At 37.5% G+C, this 12,290-nt stretch overlaps 1 protein-coding gene across 3 annotated transcripts in view; it reads left to right on the plus strand.

The window, feature by feature from the left end:
* Positions 1-10,873, plus strand: part of IL17REL (interleukin 17 receptor E like) — a 45,215-nt gene extending 34,342 nt beyond the window's left edge. The window contains exons 11-16 of one of the 3 annotated variants that reach the window (XM_071423823.1): positions 1,436-1,483; positions 2,140-2,197; positions 2,561-2,706; positions 5,199-5,258; positions 6,301-6,358; positions 9,927-10,873. In XM_071423823.1, coding sequence (XP_071279924.1) covers positions 1,436-1,483; positions 2,140-2,197; positions 2,561-2,706; positions 5,199-5,258; positions 6,301-6,358; positions 9,927-9,931 — 375 coding nt within the window. In that variant the 3' untranslated portion in view covers positions 9,932-10,873. Of the gene's footprint in view, positions 1-1,435; positions 1,484-2,139; positions 2,198-2,560; positions 2,707-5,198; positions 5,259-6,300; positions 9,887-9,926 lie in introns of those variants that run through there. The other 2 variants (XM_071423822.1, XM_071423824.1) reach the window with 2 other exon arrangements.
* The last annotated feature ends 1,417 nt before the right edge of the window (positions 10,874-12,290 follow it).

Below are 12,290 nucleotides of genomic sequence, written 5' to 3' on the forward strand. Positions count from 1 at the left end.
AGAGATTAATTCTGAAACTTTTGGATTAATATTGTTATTCTGATGACATGATTGGGGAAGGGGTGGGGCTGACTCCAGACTGTTGAATGCTTTTGTGATTAGGAACTCCTGGCCAAGCCTTTAGTGATTGTTCAGATTCTTCATTTATGAGTTCCAACAAAGCTTTGATCCTGAAAAAACAGATTAATTTAATTCTAGATGTGAGTGATCCCTCTGGGATCATTTATCTGCTGGCAACAAGTACAATTCATTGCTTGCAGGAGAGAAAAAGGGAGAAAAAGAAAATAAGACTAAAATGGGGTCTGGCTGATTATGGTTGTATCTATCACCAGAACAGAAACCAAACTTATTACAGAGTATGAGTGTTTTTCTGTATTTACTGATTGCATTTAATGACTGAACATTAATATTAATCATAGAACCATAGAATATCCTGAGCTGGAAGGGACCCACAAGGATCATTAACATTCATGGATAGAATGGATTCTCTTTTTTTTCCTCATTAATTCTAACAAGTTTGATATTGAATTTGGTCCATTTATTGTACTGTAACCCTGAAAACCATCCCTGTACTATGCTGGAAACTACTGCAGATTGCTCAGATAGGGCCAGCTGCCCTGTAAATCCAGACAAGGCCACACACTCTAATACTATGCACATGTACTGACTTAGGCACAAAAGCTGCATCACTTCTCTTTACTGAGGCTGGGGCTTTCTCTGTCAATGACAAAGCTGTCTCCAGGTCTGAGCAGACTCCTACAGAACTATCTCCTGGGACACTGTTGTTATGCTCTCAAAAGAAGTTACAGGAAGGAAGTGTTTGGCTGTGTAGGGTGTTCAGTCACTTTAGCAGCAGGGTTTATTTAAGTAGGATTGATCATGTAGCAATATGTGTAGCTATTGTTTATACAAGAAAAGGCTCTTTGTGGTGAAGCCCTTGGTGGGTAAACAATTGTTAATCAAGAAACACAACATTTTTTGGATTGCTTAAGTGTATTTCCAAAATTCAGCCTATGTTTCCCTGTTTTGAAATATGGGTATGGAAAATTCAAAGATTTCCCAACTGATGGTGGAATACTTTTGGATGTATGCTTAGGTGTTCTGATGAGTTGTTCATGAGTGGAAAATACGGGGTTGAAACAATTTGACTTTGTAATCAGAATTTTGCTCAAGCCACCATAGAATCAATTAATTTAGCTCTAATGGGTCAGTCTGACCGTAAAAAATGCTACATATTGCAGATAAAAAGAAGCAAACTATTCAGTAATCCAAAGCAGCAGTTGTTTCTAACCATTTTATGTGATTAACTTCCTGGGATATTTATGAATTAAACAAATCAGTTGCCTTTGCAGTAATCAAGCCATGAAAATTTCAGAAGTTGATTTTGTGAAACTAGTTAATAAAACTAGATAATGCTGAGTGCTCTGTCTTTCAGCAGGTTAAATATTCTCGTGTGGACACTCACCCAAGACTTTGCATGAAGGTAAAGGAATTTCTTTGTAAAACACAGATTAACTGCCCTTCTGTCTCTAAAATAAATGAGCTGCTGATGTTCTTTATGATCAATATTTTGTTTCATAGCTCTGATAAATGGGAACTGAGAATGAAGGAAAAGTGAAGGATTAGATTAGAAGGTGATAGTTTTAAAGTGCAACAGCAATGATAGATAGGACATGGGTCAGATTGTTCCCTTCCTTTTTGTCTGTTTAAGAAAAGCAGGAAAAAATATTTTTGGTCAATGCAAACTCTGAAGAATATGCTAAATTTAACATATAAAGTTTTTCATAGTAAATATTTGAAAATAAAATTATCAAAACAGTACATTTAATGGAGAATCTTTTACTATTCTATTTGAGAGAAAAAAAATCCAAATAAGGCCAATACAGGCATATTATTGTTTTCTTTTAAATTACTTTCAAGTCAGTGGGACCGGATATTTCTATAAAATATGCATGATTATAAATACTTGAAGAATTAAGGGATCTAATTTAAGTCAAGGTTTGGAAGATACAATAAAGGAGGAAAGCTGTGAATTGATCTTCTGCAACTTTCTGGAATGCCCTGATCATCACTAGTTGAAAATTTGCCACAGATTGAAATGGAAAATCCAGTTTTCATAACAGATTTCTCTGCTTTCAGTTTACCACCAAACGAGGATCTTGGATTAAATGTCCATTTGCTCATGGAGAATTTCCAGGTAAATATATATTTTTAAAATTGTAAATAAACATTAAGTTGTAAATAACATTATATTGTGGAAATTGTAAATAACATTATATTGTGGAAAATATTTAAATCACTGGATATGAGAAGTGAGAAATGTTCAACAACACTGTACATTGTAAACTAAGTCAAAGAGACTTGACAGCTTTTTACTTCTATGTATCCTCAGTAGATCTAGTGTTCATCAGTATAAAAAGTAACTTGTAGAAAAAATACTTACTTGCATATCATTTAATAACACATAAAAATACAAAAAGCTTTTATTTTAGGCATAAATTTTAGAATATACTGTATGGTCCTTGTACATCTAAAAGTAAGTATTTTCCCCTAATATCAGCCTGGAAAATGAGGACTGCTGCAGTTGCAGAACAAATACAAGTTTTCTTCACATCCCAAACCAAGGCACAGTTCTCAGTGCTTGTGTGTAACAGGACGCAGATGGCTTCATGTGAATCTCTTGGGATGCACCATTCAGTCTCTGTGGTTTGTATATATTATTTCTTAAATATTTTAAGGCTTTTAAACATACCTAACTTCATTCATTTATTATTCCATATATTGTTCTGCAGCCTGAATCCATTAATGAACCATGTACATATTGCAACAATTACTGGAACATTTTAAAAGCATGTAGTTCTAAATCTGATCTCACACTGAAACAAGAAATAAATAAAGATCCTGAAGTCAAATGAGTCACATCAAATGATGTGACTATTGAGGGGAACTTTAATATTCTTTTAATGTCATTTTTGCAGTGTGGTATTTGTATTATGTATATAGCAAGTGTTACTGTTAATATTTCATGTATGGGTCACTGATACAGCTGACCTGGCAAATCACACATCATGAAATGTAAGACTTGAGGCATCAATCCATTATGAACTCTAAATATCACAGCTGGCAATACAAACTCAACACGCAAAAAGGGTTCATTTTCAGCCAAATTATCTATTTGAGCCAGCTGATGGTGTGGCTACACAACTGCTTCATCCAACAAAATGGGGACAGAGTGGGGAAGGATTATGGGAGGGTCAGATTTCAGTGTCAGGCAGCAGCTAGTCATGAGAGCCTCATTCCTCTCTTGCAACTTAGTCTCTGTCCCATACATTTTCAGTGCAGCACTGTGGTTTGCCCTTTAACCCTGCCTATCAGTTACCTTGTTGGCCCAAACTGTGATCTGCTGAGAGACACATCTAGAAAGTGAGGTCAAAGAGCTAAAGAGAGGCCATAGTATTATTTTTTAAACAGGACAATATTAGCAGGATAGATCCTAGTAGCTACTGGGACCACCATGCTGAAATACATCTGTCTGGGTCAGCAGCCAGCTCCTCAGTACCCTCAGATCCACTGCTAAATATGTGCTCCTGCTGTCTGCTTCACTGACCAGGCACATGAGCTGGCACATGATGAATTTTGAGAAATTTGAGAAATCTAGATATTGTGATTTGAATTGTTACTCCTGGCTATGCCTGTTGACTTCACTCTGCTATTAGGGGGATGTGTTTTAGGACACACAAGCACAGCTCCTACATCTGTCCTCTCTGTAAGGTATATTCCTGCTGTACTTATTTGTCACTATGCAGGGACACAGTGCAACTCTGCCTTTTTCAGGTACTTGTCATTCTTCTAGTGAGAAGAGTGCACATACCAGGCAGTTATGAACAAGCATTTCTCAACATGATGGGCTGGACACTGAATGCTGAATTTGTTTTCTAATGAATCAGTTTAGATTAGCACCTCTGGTGCTGAATGTAACAGAACACCTGATAAAAAAGCTGATACAAAGAGTTTTCCAACTCAGGACAGTCTGAGGACATGCAAAAATGGAAGACAAAATCTTGCTCCTCTAGGAGTTCCCAGAGCTGAATAATCATGGCAAAAGGCTTAGGAAAAAACATCTATCCTAATTAACACAGACCACAGAGGGCATTGGTGGTAATATCAAGAGTCTGTCCTAAAGGGAAAAGCTGTCTGGAAAATTCTGTATTACTGGCAGAGATGGAGGTCTTGTAGAAGAGTTGTCAACACTCTGGGAAGGTTCCCTTCAGCTGGTCTATTTCACATGAAATCTGTGGAGTTTATATTTTTTTAGTTTTAAAGGTTCCCTGTGTGAATAGCTTAGTGAAAGGGGTAATGGTGGAGCACCAATAAATCACAGATAGATATTGAAGTGTGTGTTTCATGAAGGCACTGATGCATTTAGAAATGCTGTTTTCTTCCCTTTGGTACAGAGCTGTTATGTCCTCTGCTACTGTGACAGAATGGGACCCCATATAAATTACATACAGTTCCTGTCTCAACACCATGAGCATTATACACAAAGTTTTCATCAAGACCTCACTCTGTGTTCTCAGAAACCAATGCTGATCCTCTAACTATGAATTCCTCTTCAGTCATGCTTGAATTTATTCACCTAATTTCCCCCAAACTACTTTAGGAGTTTGCCACCCTGAAGAGAGCAGTGTAGCGTGCATAGCTATTGGTGCAGTAACAGACATTATTTGGAGGACAAACCATAATCAATCAAATATTAAATGTCAAGCCAGTCATTTAGGACAATTTTGCCCTAAGGCTCAGCTTGTTCTCTGCATACAATGGGATGGGAAGTCCAGAAGAACTGTAAAGACAGGGTCATTCCTTCAGCTCATACACCAGGGAAAAGAAGTGAAGATGATGGGAGGAACCAAAAAGTGGGGGGAGAGTGTCCTCCTTGTGATGCTCCATAAAATGCAGTAACATTTGCCCTCTTCCTGTGCTGTCACACTGTGCTTGGCAAAACTACACCAGCTGCTTATGGTCTTTGAGATCTGTGGTTAGCTTTCAAAAGAAATAACCTTCCATTGATTTTCTAACACAGTAGAACTCTAATAGCATTATTGGAAACCAAAGCAAAGAACTGGAAGAGACACAGTATGTTTTCATTGTTTCCAGGTATGGAAAATAGTGATTTTCAACTTCTTTTTTTTATTCATTAGGGAGATCCTGTTTCAATCACTATGTCACAGGAAATGTGTGGGTCAACAATTTGCATTCAGGTATGTGTCTTGCTTTTTGCCAGGTACCCTGTACAAAATAAACTAATAAACAAGTCATTAAAACACCAAGCAAAGCAGCATGTACTCTCACTGCTCTCTCTTCCCAGCTAAATCTGATTACTGTGCAAATCAAGTTGGCAAAGAGCATTATTTAAAGCTTGGTATGCTGCCACCACTTTTCTTTGAGATGACATTAATTAACTGAGAAGTTGCTCTCCATGATCTTGCTCCTTTGTCAGTGGCAGATAAAAGGATATCATCAAGATATTGCTAATCCTGTCTTTATGTGTTCCTTCATTAAAAAAAAAAAGTTCCAAGCTATCAAAAGATTCAAGTAAATAATAGATGAATTTTCAAAAATTGACATTGACTAGAAAAGGTGAGGCATATAGTAAACAGCAGAGCAAGTGCATGGTGTCCTAGAATTAGCACTCAGGAAAGTAGAACTGAGCAAATTATTTCTGACATTTTTGCACACTATTTCTGTAGCTGAACTTCATTAAGAAATTTTGTTCATAGAAAATGAGCATGAAGCTGATAGGTTTATGCCTCTCTGGAGTTAATGTTCTCAGCAGACACTGAAAGAAATGAAATTGAGAGTGGAGCTCTGAGGCTCCAGTAGCTGCCCTGGAAGGCCCTTCTCACCTTCACTTTCTGCTGCTGGGAAGAAAGAGGGAAGATGAAAGTGAGATTGGCAAAAACCTTCTGAGTAATGAGAGTAGTAGTTCTTTCCTTAAGGAGAAATGAAATTTGGTGGGGAGACTGATAATTTCCTGCATAAATTATTTATTTTGTAAGTAAGACATTATCTGTCAGACAACAATAACAACAAAAATTATGATTAGCTCTATCATTTAGAGACCTAAAAGTGATTGCAACTCAATATATACTAGACCAGCAATCTCCATATGTGTATATTTAGAAACAGATTTAAAATGCAGTCCCTTGAGTAAACTAATAAAGCAATCTCGTTTTGTCAACACAAGTGCTTAGTAACAGCTCTGCTGAAAGGGGAATAAGCCTCAATTCTTTCTTTTGAAAGGGCTGGAGAACAGATGTAGATTATTCAGTTCCACTGCAGATCTGTGATACCTTCTGTGGTAAGTAGGCATGTTAACAAAAGAAGCTTGGGTCTTGATTTGAAACTGGGAAACTGAGGTGGGATTCACCTGACTGAATGTGGATGTGTGCCTGAGAGCTGAATATGCTCAGAGTCCTTTATAGACAGAGGACCCATATACCTCATGAGCTACTTTAATTAGCTCTGCAAGGGCAACTTGTGTGCCTGGCTGCTGCCTCTGCTTCCTGGGTGAATTTCCCACCCTGTGCCAGTTTGTGTGTGTCACACCTGTATTTACCTTGGTGTCAGTACATGAGGTAACTAGCTAAAAATACACCTTGGCAAGAGGCACACACTGCTGCCATTGCAGTGACTGCAGCACAGCCCTGCTGTCAGTTCTCCCCCCTGCAAATTTCCCTCTACTTCCCAGCAAACAGAAGTTTGCTTCTGGACATTATCATTATGATGATTTGAGGTACACTCAGATACATTATGGAGCCAGAATACTCTAGAACCTCCAAGCCCTGAAAGTAAGGTGTTGTAGAAATTAGTGAGTTCAGAGCAAATTAAGGCTGTGGGGTTTATGGTGAACAGTACAGCAGTGGATTGACTAATTTAGAACTAAAAAGTCTAAAAGGAATCATGCTGAGAGAAGCCTCAATCTGAGCGTTGCCAAAAACACTTCCCCAAACTCACACAACCAACCAACCAACCTACATCTCCTTCTAGTTCACTGCAAATACAGTAAGTCCTGTGACAGATTTTCCCTGTTGTCTAAAAACACCTGTCAGTTAACTAGAGCTTCAGATTTGGAAGCCTGATAATAAAAAGAAGGGAGCTTGAATTTGTGGTCTGAATGTAATTCCCTGTGTAATCGTTCATATAATGCCAGTTCAGGTTTCTTCTCCACTGAAAAGCTTGTGACAAGCCCACTCAAGATGAATAAATTAAATTATCAGTGTTGTGGTTCATGCAGTGTGGATGCATTTTCGTTTTTCATATTTTCTATTTAAAAATGCAGAGTATGACAAAAGCATGTAAAATAATTAAAAGCTCTAGAGATGGAGTCTTGGAATTTCCCTGCACCTCATAGTAGGAGCGAACATGTCTGTGCTGTAAATGAAAATAGCAGAACATCAAAAGCTGACTAAAGAACTTTTTGTGCACAATATTTGATTTAAATATTTAAATAGTGAACTTTTTCTCACAAGCTTGTTTGTTTGGTTTGGTTTTTTGTTTTGTTTGTATGTTTTTCTGTGGAGTTTTTGTTGGTTGTTGTTTTTTGGGTTTTTTCCTTCTGATTAGGAATTTGTGGCAATTCAGAAAAAAAGGAGAAAATGTGCACTTATCAAGAATGTCAGAACTGTAATATGTGATCACTGTGTTTGTTGTACATTAACCTCATGCTTCATGGATCCTGACATAATTTATGGTTTTGGGATGATGTGATCTACATTAGTTGGTAGATCAATCCATCTCTTTCTGTGGACCAGTGTTCCCAAAATCTCCCAGTAAGCAAGATGGTACAAGTCAGGGTCAGAGATGGGACACTGAACTGGGTTGGTCTGTCTCACTGCAATAATTCCAATGTTCTTAATGACTCACTGGAAGCCACCAGCTGCTTCTCAGGTGTAAAGTTTTTAATGTATCAGTGACAGCAAAACTACTAAGGGCTTTTGTATTCTTAAATGCATATTTTCTATTAAAAAGGTATTTCTTAAACACTAGCCTTTTAAAATCAGGATGTGATGAAGGTTTCTTAAAGCAGTCACCAAGGGTGATAATTGTTACACTGGGATGCTGTTGTGTTTCGGCCTAAGATATTAAGGAAAGCCATCCATGTAAAAGTGAAGGCAATATTAACCTTGAGATTTGTCTGTAATCTGTGACAATATGTTTTATACAAATGTCAGAGAAAATGACAAATAATCTTGTAATGGCACAGTAAAAATATATACTGTGTACATCTTTGTAAAATAGAAACGTGCATGTTAAGTGTTACTGTTAAAGATAACGAGCACTGTCAGTGTGTTCAGAAGACTCATGATGTTATTAAAAAACAAGACTCCAGTCATATTACAAAATAGACTCCATCTATTACAAAAAACTCATTGTGTCTAGCCATCAGGAAGGCTGCTCTTTAATCAAGCTTTTAGAAGAGCTTTCTGGCATGTATAATTTATTATTCTACAATGGATAGCATTTTTCTATAAAGCTGTACATATTTTTTCTATATTTTCTATAAAGCTGTACTTTGGGAATTACAATGGCTTGGTCTTGTTTGCTCTACAATGGATGGAAATAGGAAAATAATGTGGTGGTTTTTTTTAAATTTTGAATTTAATAGCATTGACTTGGAGGCAATACTTTGTGCTTCTTTCAAATTTTCTATTTCTTTTGACTACTTTTCTGGATTCTATTTAATAAAGCCAAGCATTTTGAGACATTATTTCCCCTATAAAATAAGAACTTTATGTATTTTGTATGAAACAATAACCCATATCAGTTACTCTGGGAATAAATATGTGAATCATAATTAAAACAAAATGGCAACCTATATTTGAACTTGTTCCCTCAGGTTTTCATGGTCAGTCATACAGCGATGGAAACCCACCAAAAGCCATGACACACAGTTATCCATCTAATTTACAGTTTGAAACATCTGTGGGAATGGATGGGGTTTTTAATCTTGAAACCATATCACTGGCCTTGTAACAGGCACAGAAGGAATATCTGAATGAATTTTGTATACAGCTAGAAGGAGTATCAGGTTCTTAACCCTCCCTTTCCCACTGAAGACATTCCCTGCCTCTGTGCTCTCTCTTCTCTTGCTTTCTCTCTTTGCAGTTTAGTCTGGAATCAGAGGTAGCTGCCTTGCTGCCAAAGTGAGGAGAAAGAGAGGCAAAGAACCAGTGGTAGTGAGAAATTTGTCAATTAACAACAGAACCTTTGGAGCCCTCGAACAAGCTCAGATGTGCTGTGCATGATATTCACATTATTAGCCCCTGTCCCCTGCTTTCTCACTGACATTTGCATGCAGGTCAGATCCCTCTGTGCTCTCACTGATTAGACACTGAACATGTCTGTTCAGCTGTTCCAGTGCTGCTTCTTATTGCTACAGTCCTTTACTAAACACCTCTCCTAGGCTATAGACAAATAATCAGTAAATAATGCAGCCCATGGAGGTGTAGTTTGGTCGACCCTGAGCCCTTAAAAATTCTCTTCCTTTAAGGATACCTTTCAGAGCCAACCTAGAAGAGTGGGAGCTACCTAGAACTCCAGAGAAAATAGAGATGAAAAAGTCTTGTTCAAAAACGGGGAAAAGATGCAGCCTTGCAAAAGCTTTGCAAATCGTGTGGTTGAGGAGGGGCTACCATCCTTGCCTTGAGGCAGTCTTTTCCCTTGTCAGAAGAAACCACTCAGAAAAAAGTATCTGATTTTGCTTATTTGTTCATATAAACACTGTTTGAACTGTGACAGTCAAGTACACAAGCTGTAGACAAATGGTCAGATTTGTTATTTTATACTAACTATAGCAATGAACTTTTTCACACTTTGGAGAAAATAACCTCACAACAATCTTCTTTCCTCTTCTGTTTTTCTCCTAGGATGAAGAGTGTGGAGTCCTTGCATTAAATTTAACAACATGTTTTCAAGGTCCTCAGTATCTTCTCAACATTGTATTTTGGTGCAACTTGCAAATCTGGTTTAACTGGTCATCTCTCATGACAGTACTTTCTAGTTACTGTGAGATTATTCTCATGAGTGAAGAATTTAGCAAGTTGAGCCTACTCTAATATGACAAATTCAGATTTGGATTCCTTATTTCCCAGTATTTTTAAAAAAGGGTCTTAGATCACCTAGAAAATCAGGTCCACATTTCCCATCTAAAGTAGTATTTTATAAAAAACATGCTGTAAGTGAATACTTTCATGGTACTTTGTGTACCTATAAAACAAGTATTTCAGATTTTCTTGTTGGTAGCTTTCATTTTTAAACCATAAGCAAAAGTTTTTGAGAAATGAATAATGGAGGAAGTTTTTTCAGCTTTGATACATTATTCTTCTTTGCAATTTCCTGTCTTGATTTTCTCATGCCATTCTGATGATCTCACCATGACAGACCATGTTCTTTAAGTATATCTAACAACTGCTTTCTGTGTTTGCATTTGTTTTTGCCTTGGAGATAATTATCCTATTTGTCTGAGGTGGTACATGTCTTTGGTTTGATAGCTATTTAAAACTGTCTTGTGGAAATCTGGTCTAGAAAGAAACAGTTTAATGGAAATATTTTTCCCCATTATATCAGTATTTATACTCAATTGTTCAGGATAATATTACACACTGTACTGATTAACAAATATTTGGCCTTTATTTCACTGAGTCGTCCTGTCAAACATGCTTCCTGTTGTGTAACATGGGAATAAAGTAAAATAAAAGATGATTAATAGCATATCCTGAAACCATGTGGAATTGATCATGGGAGATCAGGAATATGGGTGAGGAGTAAGGGAACAAGAAGTTAGTTGATCAATAAAAAATATTTTCCATCTGAATGTGTGGGGTTTAAGAATTGTTTGTTTTGTTTTGTTTCAAGGTATTTATGGACACTTTTACACAGTATGCTGTAAGAGACATATCCACTGCATTGAGACACAAGAATTTTTGAGGTGCCCTGGAGAGGTCAGGTTCTGCTTGACTCTTTTGATGAAAAAGTTTTATTCTTTAGAATGCACATCTATTAGATCTAGTCTCATTCCTGGCAGTGCTGCAGCTCCAAAAGCAGAGGTGGCAGGGCAGCATTCCTAGAGCGCTGGGTTACTTTGTGAACCTGAAGCTCTGACCTACCCTGCTTTTCCTCTTACACCTTTCAGGCTGCAGCCAGGAGCAAGACACAGCCATCCAGCTGAGAGAGCATCATAACCCTACTCTCTTCACTTTCTTCCAGTGGAAAAGTCTTTTCTGCAGGAAAAGTTGTTTTGTACAGAGTGATTTTTATTGCCATGATATCTTAAGATCAACTTTATGAATATGTTCTCAGGCTGAAAATTAATTAAAATGATACAGGTGTATCTAAGGCTAAAGCAAAACACCACCTCCAATGACAAGCTGAAGCAAAACATCTGTACTAAGCGCTGTGCTTTCAGTGAGAAAGTCCTGTTTCAGCTGCATAGAAGCTGACTCTCTTGCACTACATCATCTCTTGTTGGCTGCAGTGCTGAAAATACCAAAGAAAATAGCCATACCAAGGCCCTGTTTTACAGAAAAATTTAGACAAGGGACATAGCAGATGTCATTTAACCTGAGAGTCAAGTGCTTAGCCAAAGATAGTAGTCTAGGCTCCCATGATGGCCACTGGGGAGAGACAGGTACTTTCCAGGCATATTTCATTTTGCTTGGACACTTGTTTTAAAGGGAGCCAAGGCAGCTCCACCTAAATGCTTACAACACTCCTGCTGGTGGCAAATGTTTGCAATAATCCTTAATAGTATCTCTGTACTTTGGGTCAGGTCTGTCTGTTTGCATTTGTGTAGTGAGAAAATGCTGGTAGCTTTTCTGACTGACTCCAGAGCAGATCTGTAAGAGTCCTTTTCTAATACTTTGGCTTCAGCCAAACATTGTCTCTTCTAATTACAAAATTCCTGCTCCCTCTGGGAGCAGCTTTCCTGCTCTCCAACACATTTGAAAGAAGTTCCACTCAGGTACAGTATTTTCTCAGGTACAGTATTTTCTAGAGAAGTTACAGCCTCTTGTGTTCTTGTGACTTCATAGCTGCAAAAGTAAAGGTGTTTTAATTTTTTCACAAGACATTTAAACACTGGTAGGTCAGTCCTGAAAGAAGGTAGTAATAAAATCTTTCCTAACCTTGTAAGTATTCATTACACTCTGCTGACCACTGAAATGTTTTCTTTCTCTCACCCAAAAAGATGCAATAATTTTGCAATATTGACCAATGTACAAGTAAACGTGTTG

This window comes from Agelaius tricolor, unplaced genomic scaffold (assembly GCF_023055355.1).
Source record: "Agelaius tricolor isolate 1412-34295 unplaced genomic scaffold, bAgeTri1.0.p SCAF_3, whole genome shotgun sequence".
NCBI lineage: Eukaryota > Metazoa > Chordata > Aves > Passeriformes > Icteridae > Agelaius > Agelaius tricolor.